We start from the raw sequence: 16,892 nt of genomic DNA on the forward strand, positions 1-16,892 counted from the left end.
TATCAATTTTACTAATCTTTAAGATTGTTAAATCATTCATTTTCTTTAGGGTAGAGGGTTCAAATTTAAAGAATTTGTAAGAATTACTTTGTCAACATATTTAAAGGAGCTTATTGAATATGATATAAATATTTGTTTAGACACTTCACCTAAAATGGTTTATAGCAAATGACCCATTTGAGCCACAAGATTATATATTCTTATTTGCTTCTTTGGAAATATTTATATGACCATGCAATCATTTGAATTGAAACCACTAAGAGATGTTGTTGGCTTTTTTGGTTGATTTTGAAGCTCAACTGTCTCATGATTTTGATTCTATTTTCTATTTTAAATAAAAGAAAAAGATTTAGGGAGAGAGAGAAACCTATTCTCAATTTTTGATAGCTTTGAAAATACATATTGAAAACAAAATTTGGCAACTTCTTCAACATGTTGTGTGTTATATAAACTTGGAGTCACATCTTTTCCTCTTCTAAAAAGGTTCTATTTACCCCCTGAGGTTTCCTCAACTGGAATTTCTCTATCAAATTTCATAAACAACAAAATTTTCTTCTAACAGATTAATGCCGATGGAAGGGTAAATTGATATTTATGATACCTAAGTGGAAATATTACTATATTGAAAAACTTCAGGAAGGAGAATGAATTACATTCCTATAAAAAGACTTTCAAAGTCATGTTTAAAAAAGTAAAACTTTCTCTTGGGATTTTGTTGTAATCTTAGACAGTGATTTTCTAAGTGGTGGGTTCTCTTCATGATTGTTACAGAATGATTGTGCTATATAATTTTCTTTTGTATTATTTTTCTTACAATACAGCTTTGTAGGCTGATGTCATAGTGAAGTAGACAATTTATATGATAATAAAAAAAGGAAAAAAATTGAAGGGAAAATTGTGGCCTAGATAGCATCTTAAACATATAGATTACATGTTTCCATCTGCTTCAAACCTCACAAGAGTTGGGAAAAATCAAATTAGAAAATGACAAGAAGAAAGAAAATATAGATCTTCCATATCTTGAAGCAATAATTTGGGATTTTTTTAGGCCAAAGGACTTTTTTCCACCCAAAGTATGTTGAATTCCCAAATCAATACCAATTAAGTAATAAAAACTCAAATATTTGTTCGTAGACGGTTAAAACTAACAGAACCAGTTAAATTCCAAAGGTAAAATCATCTTTTTAGGTGAAAATATATTAAAAATAATAAAATGTTATCAATTTTCTTTTAGATTGAACTTTGAAATATTATATTTTTTTCTGTAAAGTTTTTTTCTTTTCTCCCTCCCCTATTCTAGTGTTAGAAAATGGGTGGAAAAAATAAAAAAAAACTTAGGGGAGAAAATGAAATATTTTAAAGCTTAATTCAGATGAAAATTATAAGTTTTTTAAATTTAGAGGAGAAATATATAATGTTAATTGATTTTGTTAGTTTTAACCACCTATAGATAAGTGTTTAAGTTTTCAATACTTAACGGATTTTGATTTTGGAATATAATAAACTTTGGGTGGGAATAAGTCCTTTGGCTTTTTTTGTATGCAATAAATCCCAGTAATAATTTTCTATAGATTATCTTAATTGATACTCTAATGTTTGAAACAAGTTGCTGATACAATCCTCATGCCTACCACCCCTAGTTGTGACAATTTGATTGGAAAAATAAGAAAAAAAAAAATCAGCTAGTTGCTAACTCATTATACTGCAGAGATATGAAGGTGCAATGACTTGAAGTTCATCTTTTGCAATATCTTGTCTGATAAGTGATGTTGACTATTAAACAAACTTGAACGCCACGTTTGCCTTGTTATGATCAATATTCGGATCCTGATTACATGCAACAGAATGAGATTAATCAATCAACTGTAATGAGATTTAATGATTTGAGTCAAAATAGAATTATGATGTTGTAGAGATGATGGCAAAAACCCAAGTTGTCCATGGGATTTCCTGCAGCTACAGCTTCACGTTCCTTGATGTCAACAACCACTGCATCTGATGTGAGAAAAGTCTTTGCAACAGAAGCTGCCTGTTCCAAGCATCATCTTACCACCTGAAATTTAAGACCATGAAATTGTTTAATTTAAGTAAGATTTTGATGGAGTCCCGGGTATCCTGCAATTTTCAACCTCAAACCAGAAAAGATAATACCAAGCAATGAACTATTTCAGTCAATTGAGCAAGAAGATTGAAGAGGATGAAGGAAGATTTCTGCATTATTGGATAAAAGGACTGTTAAATACAGCCAGATAAGTGGCCCTGTCCGAGAGATATCAAGGAATTAAGGGGGTTTTTAGGTCTTACTGGATAACACTGGAGATTTGTACAAAGTTATGGAAAGATCGCGGCACCACTCACCAGGCTGCTTAAGAAAGACTCCTTTGAATGGGATGATGAGACACATCTAGCTTTTGAGAATTTGTAACAAGCAATGACTTCAGCACCAGTGCTGGCTCTCCCGGATTTCACTAAGACATTTATATTGGAAACCGATGCTTCAGGTGCACGATTAGTCGCTGTTCTTATGCAAAAAGAATGGCCAATCGCATATTTCAGTAAAGCTCTTCCAAAACAATCTCGTCTGCACATATTCCTTTCCATCTCGTGTATACTTTGAGAGAAGGCCTATCAGATGTCTAACTTAACAGGCTTCTGGAAGATAAAGAAATAGTTAGTATATGCAAAAGCATTGCATTTTATGAAGTATGGACTCTATTAATACAGTACCACAAAACAGAAAATACATCAGCCGAGACTAAGGGAGCGAAAGAAAGAGCCAGAAGTGGCCAGATATAACTACTGCATGTGCAGCAGTTAGAGGAAGCCAATGCATAGAGCAGTTAATGAGCAAGTTGGTCAATTCTATCATATTCAAGAACTATAGTGTTCTGGAAATATTATGCTCCTAGCAAAAATCCACACTGAACATCAAGACACAGAATCAATTGAAAACCTGGGGCTCAATATCCTCGATTCTGCTAATGCTAAATAGTGCAACTAAGTTAAGCATACAGATTAATGTATAACTATTTTCCTATATAAATCTCATGTACCAAAGAATTTCAGTCACCTTTGCTGGATCAATGATACCAGCAACCATGAAATCTTCATATTTTCCTGCAGCAGCGTAACCATACTTAGGGTTGTCACTGGATAGAACCTAAAATGAGAAGAAACACACAGAAGATAATGAAATTCATCCATAGCAATTAACTTCATAGGGTAGCTCACTGCTCTTTTAACAGTATCCGCTCCAACCTGTGAGTTATTCATGGAAAATCAAATGAAGGATCATACAATGATAAAAAACAAATGATAGAAACTCGGACTAAGTGTTAAGAACCTTTTGCTCATCATTGTCAAGAGTTTGTTTAATGGGATCAACTTTCGCTGCAAGCCACAGCAGGGTGCATCCTCCATCAACAACAATAACTTCCTCTACTGCTGCCTAGGAAAGATTGTACATTTTGTTTAGAGCTTGAATTCAAATATAATGTCAGAAGACACAAGTAAGAATAACCACAGAAAGTATGATACCTTAGTTCCATTAAGAGCATCTTTTACTCTCAATTTCTTTTCTTTAAGCTCTGTTTCTGTTTGTGCTCCAACCTTGATATGTAACTCAAAAAATGATATCAATCAATAAAAATGGTAATGATATTCTACAAATTATCTAAATCAGCCAGAATCTGTACACTTAGAAGCAAGCAAGCAAAAAATAACTTGAACAACCACAACACCTCCTCAATGTTTCACAATTCTTTCATTAAGCTTCCCTCTTTCATAGTCCTGCTCTGCTGCCTGCATCATCATACATTAATCACCAGAGAGTGGTTAAACAGGTTAAGTTAACTAAGATGTGCCTCAATAAGGGTGCAACTCTTATGTGCCTCAAATAGAGGACCTTGCAAGTTCTAAACTTGTGGTCACTAACCTATACTTTTAGCTCAATGCCTTGCAGTGGGTTTAATTGCATTGTCTACTGTCCGAACTGTTTCATTCCTCAAGACTCAGTACACTTTTCCTCCGCCCTTTACTCATGGCCTTAGCTATCATATTTCCTATATCATAGTTGTTTCCTGCATTAACAGCAGCAACAAGGTGCTGGCTATGGAAAAGGAAACCACTAAAAAGGTGCAGCTGAAATGTTCAATTATTACAGCCAGAATCTCCTTTTATTGCTTAATATATGCAATGCCGGCTATGGACTGAAACAGGTGCTAATTGCTCAATGATAAGTATACCTCTTTCACAACAGACACCATCATTAACAATTTTTGGGCATCCATTCCTGCTGTCTAAAACACATTCCTCCCTTTCAGACAAGGGGTAACACCCATTAAATCTGTAAGCTTGTTTACAGCAGTCTGAAATGAAAGAATTAGTAAGGTAATGATTAACAAAGCTGATTCTTTGCCCACAAATTACACCGACTACCAACTGCCAACTTAATTGTACCTTCTTAATAGTATCACCATCCTGGTTAAAGTGCAGTTCCTTGGCGATTGCCTTGACCTTAAGAGACCTCCTTTTCTGCAGATTTACATCCTTTCTCCTACCAACGAAGGAACTTGAAGATATGGAAGCCAATGACAACAATCTACTCAAAGAACTCAAAATCTTATCATCCATTCTACCACAATGAGGAGATGCGACGGACACAACAGAGGATGTGGCAGTAATAGATGATGCCATTTTCTTTCAAGAAACTGTAACTCAATAAATAAGTACGGAAAAAACAATCTTTTGCAATAATGTAACACAATCCAAATTATTCACAAACTGTAGGCCATATAAATTTTCATTGAGCACAACTCGGAAACATTGTCACGGAAATCATTCATCGAAATATTCCCATGCTAAAATTAGAAATATTTTAACCCATCAAAATGAAAACCAGACACATATTTTCCCGCATTTTCCTAGCAACCAAACACATTACAATATTCCACTCTGCCACAAGAGAAGTAAAATCCCATTAGAGTAACACAACTAATTGAGTTAGTTAAGTGAGTTTTGTCTCAATATCAAACCAAAACAACATAAAAGTTGAAAAAGTTTCTCTCTTATCACTCGTTTGACTACATTTCCAAAGCAACAAACAAAAACGCATAAAGGAATTACAAAGAAACAAAGTTGAAGCGAGTTCACCTGAGAAGGTTTAAGGAGGGTTTGAGAGGATAAGGTTTGAGTTGGAAGTTAACACTGCACAGTTTTGCGCCAAGTGATGAGAGAGTTGTTAACAGTTGGTTTAATTCTTGTGCATTTTACCGGATAGCATAAAAATAGAGGGAAAGAATTATGCACTAAGGTTTTGGTTAATTGTTGTATGTCCCTAGTTTTAAATTAATATTGACTTATCCCATTACATTTATACTAATCAGATATATGGGTGATTTTGTTCTTCACAAACTATCATATCCTTCAATCTTAAATGTTTAGATTCTGTCTCCGAAGTTTGCAAGAGAGGGAAATAGCCAAAATCTTCATTACTTCTCGGAAGCTTACACTGTTGTTTATTTATAATACATAACAGATTCAACCAATAGAAAAATGGTCATTCTATCGCTGGACTGTTAAGCTTCTCAGCTTGTAACGAAATCCGCCATTCATGCTGTGTTTTTCTTCACACAGCCAGAGCCTACTAGCATTTGTATTTTGCTTACAAATGCCCCACTAGATGCTGAAACATGACCCTAATTTTCTCTCCTCTAAAAGGGCAAGTTTAAAAAGAAAATAAAACTCAATACACACAACAGTTGACTCCTAGAATGTAATGCATCAAGCAGAATAAGAAATTGCGAATATAACAATAAAAGATCAAAAGATAATTATAGTATTCTCACAATTTTTCTAATACAGGAAGTATATATACAAGCAGAAAATTCACCAAAACCCCACCATTTCTGAATACAAGCTTAATCAGCAGTTTTACAATTTAATTAATATACAAGTTTCTTTGAGGTATTTGATAAAATAATATATATCAATAACAGAGAGTAAGAATGATCTCCAAATAAATGTCAATGGGCTGTAAACACAATGTTGATGACCTCTTTCAGATTCTTGCAGCCTATGATTTTCATCCTCTCCAAACCTATACTTGCTAGAGATTTCTCTGCTGATTCGGGGACTATACATTTTTCATATCCTAGTTTTGCCACTGTACTTGCTCTTTTCTCCATACCTGGTACCTATAATATTGCAATAGGGAATAGAATCATGTTGTAAAAACAGGCTTGCTGAGTTAGAAACAAAAATCTATGGAGCCACCTGCCCTAACTGTGTGAGTATAACTGTAATAATGTCATAGATAATCAGTTTGTTTTTAGAGATTAGATTTGTGCTCACCATGCGAAGCTCACCACTAAGGCCAATTTCGCCTATGAATGCAATGCCATTAGGAATAGGGAACTCCAAGAAACTGAGTAAGAGAAGAAGGTTAGCTTTCATTTCTTCAGGAAAAAGAAAAAGTATTTGAGGCAAAAACATCAACTAGAGAACCACATAAACATGACTCAAAGCGAAATCAATCAAGACAATCTTGTATAAATCATGGTAGTGATGAAATTATATATCAATATCAGATACAATAAGAACTAATTGTAGAGTAAACAAAGAACCAGCCACTCAAACACATGCCTGCTACAAATTGCTGCAGCTACAGCGAGATCACCCGAAGTCTCTGTCAGGGCCACCCCACTAACAACATTTAGAAATATGGCCTGGAGTAGCAAGATAAACAAGAACAAAAAGTCAAATATAAAGTAAACAAAATCATAAATGAAAAACAATAGCCCATCCACTAACTAGAAAATAATTATGACCATCAAGGTTTATAGCATCACAAAATGAAGTACAGCCAATGAAGGGCTTATTTGGTGTTTTCCATAGCTTAGAAATGCAACATTTTTAGAAATGAAAGAAAATTCCAATCACCAATGCATCTAGTGGATGCGTGAATGTATGAATAAGAATTCAGAAATACCAACATCAAAACACTTATTATGCCTGCACCTGGTGAGCATATAGATAAAAACAAGGAAAACATGAATTATAGAAGACCCTAATTCAATACATACAAATCCCCTCTCGAATTGTGGGAGAAAGAGTAAATAGTGACAAGGAAATGATTTGTGAAAGGATAAATAGTATGTAAAGGAACTTACGTTTTCTTGAAGCTTCAGACCAGCTTGCTTCATGAGAACCTAACATTTCAGACAGAAATTGTTACTATTGCATGCTTTAGATGCAATGTGCTAAAGAATTCTTGTTAGACAAAAGTATAGAATACCTTAAATCAACTTGGAAAAGTAACATCATAATAAATGAGTCTTAAACTATTATATTGTCCTAAAAACAACAATTATTGCTAATCTAATAAGAAATTATTGGAAACAGCAGATATGTAATCAACAAAGATAGTGATGCACAACAATACTTATTAAGAGAGAACTAATTTACTACAGGAAGAGAAACACAACAACCATGGCATGCGTGTAATGAAAGAACTTAAATTAGTACTTACTGAAACAATCATGTCAGCTCTGCTTGCCTGGATACCATTAAAATGTCTTGAAACTGTTGAGCCAGACACACATAAAGCCTACATGAAAATCCAGAAAGTCCATCAAACATTTAAGTGAACAATGTAGCCAATGGTGAAGTACATGCAAGGAAATTATGAGTCAGATGCGATTTTAAAAATTTTATTTTTCTGAAGGTCAAATTATTAGGTAGCCAAAAAGAAACATTAAACATTGGCTAACAAAACAACAGGATAACCCTAAAATCTGACATTGTAACTCACTTCAACTCAGGAAATTCCATCAAAAAATTCTTAACTTCCCAAAATAAGACTTATCTTAGATAGATATTACACCCCTTGAAGCTGTCGGTTTAACACAACCATATTATTTACTTTTAGCTCTGCAAGTCTAAACTACAGGAGAAAGGATGCAAGGAAGTAAACTAAAAGACAGCACCACATAATGCTAATAGTATCTCTGTACCGTACATGCATAATCAGTAAAAATAAAAATTGGAAAACACATAAGCATAACCCCAGTGACACAAGCAAGTATAAATAACTATTCAGTGCATTAATTATAAGTCTTTTAGAATGTCTGATTATCCTTACTATACTATTACTAAGATGATAGATCTAGAAACGAAACAAGTTTACCATATTCATTAAGTTGGACTTAACTGTATAAAAAGTGTTAAGAACAAGAATAGTAGCAAATATGAAAAAGCTAACAATTTGTAAAAACATTGGAAAGTACCTGAATTTCAATAAGGAATGCCCGAGTACCATCCATAATAACAGCAACAGCAAGTCCAGCTAAAACATTAGAATCTGAGTGCTGCTCACTTAAAAACATCTGACTGGGGCTTGAAACAACTTGCAGTCCTGATTTAGTCATTTCAAATACCCCAAGCTGAAAGTAACAATAAATCCTCAACAATGGTTGATAAGATAATATTTTCTCCATATTAAGAGAATAAACTCTATTTGTGTTGTGTTATAAATTATACGCACATACTAACTTGAACTGCCATTGTCTACGAAATCAATGTATACCTCATCAATGGACCCGAAACGATTCTTCACAGCTCGAAGCAGACGATAAGATGAGCACTTCTCACCCTAAGATTAACATTCAAAAACACAAACAATCAGAGATTTTTTTTTTTCATGGCATTGATCAAAGTATGATTCATAAAATAAGGACTTCCTGGCAATCAGCAAACAACTAGAATGAAAGGCACAAAAAAAAAATAATTATTCATTAAAAAAGCATAGGGATGCAACAATTATACCCAGTCCCTTTATTAATATTCAAAAATCTCTTTGCGGAAATGGGATCTGTTGTTCACATATAAGGAACCAACACAGAAAATTGCATTCATGGTAGCCTATAAAATCAACTATGAAGAAAAGAATATTATATTAAGGTACAAACTTCCATATATAAGACAGCATCGACAATGTGCTCGAGAACACGAGGCCCAGCTATGTCACCAGATTTTGTCACATGCCCAGCCTGTATAAATAGAAGAGAGAGAAAGTAAGAAAAGAGCAGAAGCATAAGAGATCAGCCTATAATATTAATCATGTCAACCATGTTCAACCCATGCAAGTTGAACACAAAAATTAAAGATGAACAACATTCACATGAAGACCTGGAAATCAGCCATCAATGTACCAAAGCTATAATTTTGGATGAAACAAAGCATACAAATAAATATAAAATTAAACAGAAACAAATAAAAAAAATAAAAAGCCGAGAGATCATTACAAAAAATAAACTCACACTAATCCCTTTGTATATAAGTAAAAGTGGAAATGATTTAGAGTTGCATATCAGCCAATCAAATAAGGAACAACTGGTCAACAGATTTAACATTCATGTAGCATACACTTATAATTTAACAGAACACATTTCAAATACCTAGTATCACATTTTAACATTGATCATGAAAGTGCTCTCACTCTATTAAACTGAGTTTAAAAATAATTCAAGAAATTTAATGTGTTCTTACCAAAAGAACCGGGATGTTAGACTTCTTTGCGAAACGTAGCAAGGCTGAAGTACATTCCCTCACCTGTTGTGCATCAATGCAATGTTTTACTCAAAGAAAATGCAATCACAAAACCACCCTTAAAGATTATCTAATTATGGCATTAACAATATTTGTTGCAATGCCCATGTTAACACACCCCCACCCCCCCAAAAAAAAAGAAAATAGATGATTTGCCATCCTAACAATCTTCTCAGTTCTATTCAGAAATGTTAATAACTTGGGTTGGCAGAGCATGGTTAAAATTTGGATATAATAGAAAATTATTTCACAAATGAGAACATTTTACGGTTGTTATCAACTAGAAGTAGGTTGTCACAATTAAAGAATGCCCTGAGCTATGTCATCTCATACATCATCTCACCAAGCTCATAAAAAGAGTATCATATAAGTCAAACAGATTAAGCTAAAACATGCACTCAGACTTTGCAGGACCATAGACTGTATAATCAACCTGCACGAGCCCTCCGGCACTTCCAGGAACTTCCTTTAAATAAACTGTTTGAATTGAATCAATTATTAGCACTCGAGGGGAAAGGGGCTGAACTTTTTCTATTATGTCCTGAAATCAGAAAGGAATACTAATCACCTTGAGCATCCACCATGAAACTCTAGATCTGAAAAACTACACATAATATTTTAATTCATGATAAAGCTAAAAAATTTGGAAGCTGAGGAAATGTATCAGCCAATTATACAGATAGCACTCACAGAAAACTTAGTTCAATACTACTTTCTTCATAAGAAAAAAAAATTATTTGACCATGACATGTAAAATATAAAAACTTGATGAACCAAAAATCTTCATTGCATCAAAAAAAAAAAAGTAGAAGATCATGACATGTATAACATTAATAAACATTCTTAACTAAAAATGTTCTTTGCACGAACTATAACAGATATTATGGTGCAAGTAAAGGTGAAGTTAAGTAATTGCAAAGAAAAAAGTTGATTTGACGTTGATACATGAGTCACCTAAAAAGAAATGGTGAATAGGAAGACATGATTGCTCCTTGTCACTCACGAAGCATCCATGTTACACACAATCAAAACATTACGAAAAAGACGAATTTTCAAAATTGAGTATAATAATAAAGACAAGAAGAAGAAAAATGATCATAAATACAGGGACCTCAACATCAGTACTGGAATACAAGAAAAGTTCCTCCGTTTCAATCTCCATCCGATCAGCTCTATTTCCAATTTGCTCAACACTCTGTCACGATGAGGAAGCAAAAGGGAAACAAGTATTATTTTAAAGTGTTCAAGGTGTTTTGATGTCCGCATATCCATAATGAAAACACAATTGCAACTTTTAACAACAACAATGAGCAAGATTTTCCCATCCAGATCCTAAATAGGCTTCCAGAAAATAACCTAGAATCAAACAACCCAAGATCTATTTATAGCAACTTAAGCATGTTTTTCATCTGATGAAGTTTTCAGACAACAATCAGTTAGATATTCAAAAACCTTACAATAATTCATTCTAACTAAGAGTGAACAAATATATGTTTATATGTTTGACAAATTAAACCATCCAACAAAAAATCTCATCAAAGGTCCTGCAAAAGTAAAATCTATTTATTTATATATTTAATGATTAACTAAAAGTCCCCTAAGAAACAAAGAAAAGCATAAGCCAAAAAGGGTGGTCAACCCTCAGAATTCAGTCTCTTGGTGGTCATCTAAAACAAAGTTTCACTATTAGTAAAAAAAATTATTATTTTTGTATATAAAGAAAAAAAGAAAATAAAAAGAAAACATATGCTGAATAGAATTAGAAAGCTGAAAATGAATACAGCATGACATAGTCATGCTTTGAAGGAAAAGGCAATGATCAACAATAATAGACTAACCTCTTCACCAGAGACATACACAACCGGAGCAGGTTCACCAACATCACGGCCTTCAGCTATTATTGCGGCCATCTGCCAGTTTTCAAATGGAAAAATTGACATGAAAAAAGAAATAAACTATTATTACACAAAATGAATCATGTACTAAATTATGGAATTAAGTTGCTCAGCATTTTGATTGAGCATTCATATATTCATCTATAAGAATGAAGATCTATGAGACAAAATTTAACCCTTGCAGGAATTACATACCTGCAACAACAGTGTGCTCTTGCCAACACCAGGATCACCACCAACCAAAACTAAAGAGCCTGTAAACAGAAATCATAAACAATGACAAAATAAAATTTGAAATATCCAATTTACAGGGGAGAAAAATTCTTAAGACACTAAGGTCATTTCTTTTAACAAGCATGGGCGCTGCAGTACAAGGATTCAAGTTGTCAGCCAGAATAGAAGAGTGAGGTATTACAATAAAAAATTCTTTAAACACAATGCAACTTTTTGTTGGCTAACACTGAATTTCCAAAACAGAGGCCACATAGGTAGCAAATCTGACAACAAAATGTAATACATGCAAAGGGAGGGAATAAGAGAGGGAAGCATAGTATCTAATGCTATTCAAGGCCCAAATAAGATTTCTAAAGGCTGGCTTCCAAGAATTCTAACTAATTAAATTGATGAAGTTTGGTCCCTAAATGTTTGATAATGAAACAAATATGTAAGAGTAAATGCATTTAACAGACATCAACATGCAAATAATTCTAGGTTACAAATATATACATTTTTATTATATCTCCAACAAGCACTATCAAATAAATTCAGCATCAACAAAGTAAGAAACAAAGAAGTTAATAACTCCAAGCAATTAACCAAAATAAGTAATAGAACAATCAAATTAAACAAACCTGGAACAAGACCACCGCCAAGCACCCTGGCAACTTCATCCCCGAAGGATCCATACCTGATATAAAGAGACACAAGAACCAAAATGGAAATGACAAGTAACTTCTATAGTAAGAATCCCTGGTTAAACTTTGATTAATATAACTATTTGTAAAGCCACACTTTCACAATCACTTTGACATAAACAATGCATTTACAAATCCATTATCTCTTTTTTTTTTATGAGGAAGTTAGTCCCCTTAACTTCTACCCAACTGACCACACTATTCATGTCTGCTCATCCATATTAAATAATTTCAAACTAAAAATTACCAAATCTTTTGTCCACTCACTCCTCCCGATCCCAAATGATTCCTAATGTCAAGGACCTAGAAGTCTTCCATCCACTCACTCAACTTGACCTTACTAAGCCTCAAAGAATTCTTCGTTACCAAAGGTAACAAGATCATACACTTGTTCCAAATTTGCTAACTGGTTCAAATGCAAGTAAGATTAAGGGATATTTGGGTGCCATTAAGCAGAGGAGTGTTAGCAACAGTTAGTTAATAATTCACTCCTTCTAACAATCCATTCCAGGTATCCAATATTAATGCAGATTTGACAAACCTAAACTGGAGCCATGGCATCAATCCGCATAATTAATAATCACGCAAATGAATTTACTTGTTAACATTTTTCTGAGGAAACATCTATTGGTAAAAAAAATAACTTTCGAAAACAAAAAATAAAACCAATCAAATCACTTCAAACATTCAGTGCTTACATAGGAATTCTCCAATTCAACTGATTAATTCCCCTATTCACATCTCGCAAACGCATTGGCTGCACCTGCTCCGGCTTCTGCGGCAGCCAAGCTCTCTCCACCACGTGTCCATTTCCACTCTCCCCTTCAGAAAATTTTTTCATCGTGCCCACGCTCTCACACGACCGGCATGTCCCCCACCACTGGCCGTCCGTGTGGCCACAGTCTGCACAAACCCAATTTACTCTATTGCCCCTCCCTCTCTTCTTATTTCCTACTATGTCTCTAACACCCAAACTAGGCTTTTTCTTCACGTGGGGTTGCTCCAAATCCCCTGAACTTTGACTTCTTAACTTCCCATTAATTCTTTCCCTCTCTAAATCATCACCAACACTCGACTCCGGCGCTGAGGCCGGCTCTGGCTCTCGAGCTTCTTCACTGACATTAACCGTCGTTTTGGTTACCAGACCGGCAATGACAGGATCATAAATAGACCATAAACGAGGGGGATTTTGGGTTTTGGGTGGAAGGCTGGAGTCGGGTTCGGAGCAGAGACGAGGGTTGACAGAGTGGATTTGGCGGGAATTTTGAGGAAATCGGCGGGAAAGAGAGTGGGTTGGTTTAAGGAGTGGGAGAATATGTTTAGGAGAGTTGAAGCATCTGAGAGTTGATTTCATTTTGTGGGAATTGCAAGTAATAGGAAGAGATAACTTGAGGTTTTGTAAGGTTTTGCAGGGGAAGAAACCGCGCAAGTTTTCAAAAGAAGGGCATATATGAAACATAAAATGTGGGATATTGTCGTTTTCCTGGAATACCAATGGACGACATGTAATATTAATATAACTGCTAGAATATACATGTCGGTCATATGCATATCGCCTATATGGACGACGTGTTTTCTATCAAAAACATTACCAAGTGACATGTCGGTCAAATAGAAAGCTAATGACAGAGTTGCCGTATATTGTCAATAATGATTAACAAATATTATGAACAAAATACTCAGGTGCGATAATTTTTTATGAACTTGACAAAAGGTTGGCATAAAGCACTCTCAATTCAAACCATAACAGGACAAACAACTTATTTATGAACATCATCTCCCAAAGCGAGATTTTTCAGCGGGCATGATATCCTAAAAAATCTGGCGCTGTATACATCAGAGTTGCATCTGGAACATAGCTGATCTTCAGTAGTTGGTCACTTTTTCCCGCTCTTTCCTCCACTTCAACTTCCTCAATTGGAGTTTAACCAGCATAACCCCTATACCGAACAACACAGACCCCATACTGGCGCTGCAATGCAAATGGACAGTAAGGCCTCAAATCTCCATCTATCCCCGTGTTCATGTGGCTGCAATAAAAGCAGTTGTCAACAACTACAAAGCATCAGAGGTTTTCTCCGAAATGGGATGATGCTTACTAGAACATTCACAATACATAAGGATGTGCATAAAGCGATTCTGTTGCTTATTACAAAGTCCCTTAAAAGCTGTTCTTCTTCCAGCTATTGATTGTCCCTTCAATGGGCCTTCCTGGTAGACACCACCAGAAGGATTAATGCTTGTAGTCCACAGTAAATGAAACAATGGCGACTAGCGTGATTGTGTTGTGCGCATTATTGTAGCTCCTCTGTATATGCATCATGATGTTCTTTTTGTGACGGCACTGGTAAATTTCTATCAGTTCTTGCCTGTGTATTTGCTCCTGATTCTTTTGTTTGTGCAAGGATTTGGAACTCTTTCTTCTCTTCTATGAGGACTTACATTTAGATAAATTTTTTATCATCAACTTCTAGTTTCCGTCCATCTTGATTATGGATTGCATCAAATCAAATATCACGTTCCATTTTCCATGTCAATAAGTGTTGTGTTGAGTTTTTGTTCAAAATTATATTTGTTTTGTCTAAAGGCTTTGGTTTTTCATTTTCAGGACTTCCAGGCTTTGGAAGCCGTTCATTTTCCTGCCAGTGTGCTTCTTTTCGGGTTTTTAGTTAACAGTGGTAGAGGAATAGAGATGGAAAGGGGAGGGAAGCAGCGGAGCCCTGCTCGTCCTCTTCTTGCGGGTAAACTTAACTTCGAGGGAAATCTCAATAAGAAAGAGAACGTAATTCTTCAATTAAAACCAAAATAATGTAACATAAAAAGTATCTATATAAATTAAACCAACATCGTCCAAAATGAAATGAATATCCCAAAAAGCCTGGTATCTAACAATAAAGAAAACTGAACTAAAAAATATATAGAATGAGAACAAAACAAGAGGTTATGCTGCACACCATATAATTGTTGCAAATGTAACAACAAGTGCCATAAAAACCGAATAAACAATCACTGAAACAGGTTTGGCTGAGCTTTGAAGAGGCCCTGGCGCCAGAAATGGTTCAGGAGGAGCTGCAATAATCGCTGGAGGCGACCTTGAGTGCGAACCCATCACCTCGACAATGAATCGCTGGCCATTCTTGCAGTGATCATGAACTCCACTGATGAAGTAGACAGGCCCTGGCCTGTCAAGCTTGATAACACTCTTGCCATTGTTGAAGGCGATGATGGCCCCGCTTGCATTGCAATGGTAAAAACCCCATTTGTCCACTTCAAGGATTGAATCATTGTTGTACTCAAAAACTACACAGAACGGAATAAAACACACCATAGAAAATCAGAGGATTCTTCTTCATCAAAAAATTAAAAAAAGACTTAAAAAGTATGAGTTTGAACAACTGAATGAACTTTCAGCGTACTCTCTGCCATATTTAAGAGACAGACAAAAGAAAAAAACTGGTATTTGATCAATAAATTTTCCTTGAGTAAATCATTAGAAAGTGAAATAAACAAAAACAAACTCACAAAGAGAGTCCCCAACACGGAACCTATGACTTGATGCCCAGTGGCTGTAGATCCCAGTATTGTTCATGCTAGGCTCTTGCCAGCCGAAGTCATCGCCCACTTTGAACTGTTTACTTGCTTCGACGCCAAACCCGCCATGAATGAGAGCTAAGAGCAGAATACTAATGGCAAAGAGACTCAAAAGAGAGGCCATTTGTGTGTGCTTCATTGTGCTTGTTCTTCTTGTTTTTGGTAGCAAAAGATTGAAAGCAATTAGGAAAATGAGTTTGAGTTCATCGAATGTAAAATTTGGAACAAGAAAAGTACTATAAAATAGAGACAAAGGGAGTGGCATGTGACGGTTATCGGCAGTTATTAGGAGTTCATGCGAACGTGTACATGACATTGAGTTGCTTGCGGTTAAGTTTGAAACAGTCCCATAAAATGAAGAAAAATGTTATTATTTTAGCCCAATAAATCTGATTCTAAGCCTTAAATTAAAGTAAATTAAATTATATAATAAAAAATATCAAATCTCTTTACATTTTTTTTTGAATAAATGTGAAGAGATTCCCCGGTTCATTTGTACTGCAAAATAATGTTTTTAAAATAAAATCGGTGATTTTTATTAATTTAATTTATTTTAACTTTATTACATATTTTTTTAATAATATAAAAAATTTATAATATTTTATTAAACATATAAAACATAAATTTAAATATATTAATTAAACACTGATAAAAGAATAAATTATATATTTTTATTATTAATTCAAATAAAACCCTATAAATTATAATTCTTTTAAGTTTTAGAAAAATAAAAATTATATAGAATTATATAAACCTAATTTTATTAGTTTTAAATAGTTTTTTCGATTCATCAAGTTTATCGAACTTAACCGAATATCAAACTAATAGATATTTATATATAAAACAAATCAAATTATAAATTTAAATCAGATTATAAATTAATTCA

General features: G+C 34.4%; 5 protein-coding genes across 6 annotated transcripts; all 5 read right to left on the reverse strand.

Moving 5' to 3' along the window:
* Positions 1–1,549: 1,549 nt before the first annotated feature.
* Positions 1,550–3,043, reverse strand: LOC123210988. Its single transcript, XM_044629487.1, has 3 exons — positions 2,359–3,043; positions 2,152–2,211; positions 1,550–2,053 (listed from the first exon to the last, which is right to left on the reverse strand). Exons 1-3 carry the CDS (start codon positions 2,599–2,601, stop codon positions 2,042–2,044), a joined length of 315 nt encoding a protein of 104 aa, XP_044485422.1. The 5' UTR covers positions 2,602–3,043; the 3' UTR covers positions 1,550–2,041.
* Positions 1,550–3,636, reverse strand: LOC123210984 (ruBisCO large subunit-binding protein subunit beta-2-like; the record flags this gene model as incomplete). Its single annotated transcript, XM_044629483.1, has 4 exons — positions 1,550–2,652; positions 3,071–3,258; positions 3,344–3,448; positions 3,538–3,636. Coding segments are annotated over 4 exons (408 nt in total), but the record flags the coding sequence as incomplete, so codon positions are not given.
* Positions 3,637–3,969: 333 nt separating this feature from the next.
* LOC123210987 (ruBisCO large subunit-binding protein subunit beta, chloroplastic-like) lies at positions 3,970–5,294 on the reverse strand. 2 transcript variants are annotated; one of them, XM_044629486.1, is made up of 3 exons: positions 5,152–5,294; positions 4,459–4,709; positions 3,970–4,367 (listed from the first exon to the last, which is right to left on the reverse strand). In XM_044629486.1, the coding sequence occupies exons 2-3, from the start codon at positions 4,693–4,695 to the stop codon at positions 4,299–4,301; spliced, it is 306 nt and encodes a 101-aa protein (XP_044485421.1). In that variant the 5' UTR covers positions 4,696–4,709; positions 5,152–5,294; the 3' UTR covers positions 3,970–4,298. The 2 variants fall into 2 exon arrangements, with proteins under 2 accessions (XP_044485421.1, XP_044485420.1); XM_044629485.1 differs by having other exon boundaries at positions 3,970–4,709.
* A 513-nt stretch (positions 5,295–5,807) lies between these two features.
* Positions 5,808–14,380, reverse strand: LOC123210985 (DNA repair protein RadA). The gene is made up of 16 exons (XM_044629484.1): positions 14,297–14,380; positions 13,114–13,898; positions 12,353–12,408; positions 11,697–11,755; positions 11,445–11,516; positions 10,718–10,801; positions 10,040–10,147; positions 9,547–9,609; positions 8,967–9,047; positions 8,585–8,650; positions 8,286–8,441; positions 7,529–7,606; positions 7,170–7,208; positions 6,643–6,725; positions 6,352–6,424; positions 5,808–6,194 (listed from the first exon to the last, which is right to left on the reverse strand). Exons 1-16 carry the CDS (start codon positions 14,378–14,380, stop codon positions 6,024–6,026), a joined length of 2,058 nt encoding a protein of 685 aa, XP_044485419.1. The 3' UTR covers positions 5,808–6,023.
* A 922-nt stretch (positions 14,381–15,302) lies between these two features.
* On the reverse strand, positions 15,303–16,214 carry LOC123210008 (mavicyanin). Its single transcript, XM_044628155.1, has 2 exons — positions 15,938–16,214; positions 15,303–15,715 (listed from the first exon to the last, which is right to left on the reverse strand). The coding sequence occupies exons 1-2, from the start codon at positions 16,143–16,145 to the stop codon at positions 15,357–15,359; spliced, it is 567 nt and encodes a 188-aa protein (XP_044484090.1). The 5' UTR covers positions 16,146–16,214; the 3' UTR covers positions 15,303–15,356.
* Positions 16,215–16,892: the final 678 nt, after the last annotated feature.

This window comes from Mangifera indica, chromosome 3, assembly GCF_011075055.1.
Source record: "Mangifera indica cultivar Alphonso chromosome 3, CATAS_Mindica_2.1, whole genome shotgun sequence".
NCBI classification, from domain to species: domain Eukaryota; kingdom Viridiplantae; phylum Streptophyta; class Magnoliopsida; order Sapindales; family Anacardiaceae; genus Mangifera; species Mangifera indica.

Bases quoted from the DNA above. Each gene is read 5' to 3' on its own strand.
- LOC123210988 (XM_044629487.1), bottom strand. From the start codon at position 2,601: ATGGAAAGGAATATGTGCAGACGAGATTGTTTTGGAAGAGCTTTACTG. The intron at 2,212-2,358 runs GTGAGTGGTGCC...CCAATAATGCAG, and splicing joins AGTCTTTCTTAAGCAGCCTG to AAATCTTCCTTCATCCTCTT.
- LOC123210987 (XM_044629485.1), bottom strand. From the start codon at position 4,695: ATGGCATCATCTATTACTGCCACATCCTCTGTTGTGTCCGTCGCATCT.
- LOC123210985 (XM_044629484.1), bottom strand. From the start codon at position 14,380: ATGGGGTCTGTGTTGTTCGGTATAGGGGTTATGCTGGTTAAACTCCAA. The intron at 10,148-10,717 runs GTCCCTGTATTT...TTCTGATTTCAG, and splicing joins ATTCCAGTACTGATGTTGAG to GACATAATAGAAAAAGTTCA. The intron at 7,209-7,528 runs GTAAGTACTAAT...CTGAAATGTTAG, and splicing joins GAGCTGACATGATTGTTTCA to GTTCTCATGAAGCAAGCTGG.
- LOC123210008 (XM_044628155.1), bottom strand. From the start codon at position 16,145: ATGAAGCACACACAAATGGCCTCTCTTTTGAGTCTCTTTGCCATTAGT. The intron at 15,716-15,937 runs GTGAGTTTGTTT...CGTTCTGTGTAG, and splicing joins CCGTGTTGGGGACTCTCTTT to TTTTTGAGTACAACAATGAT.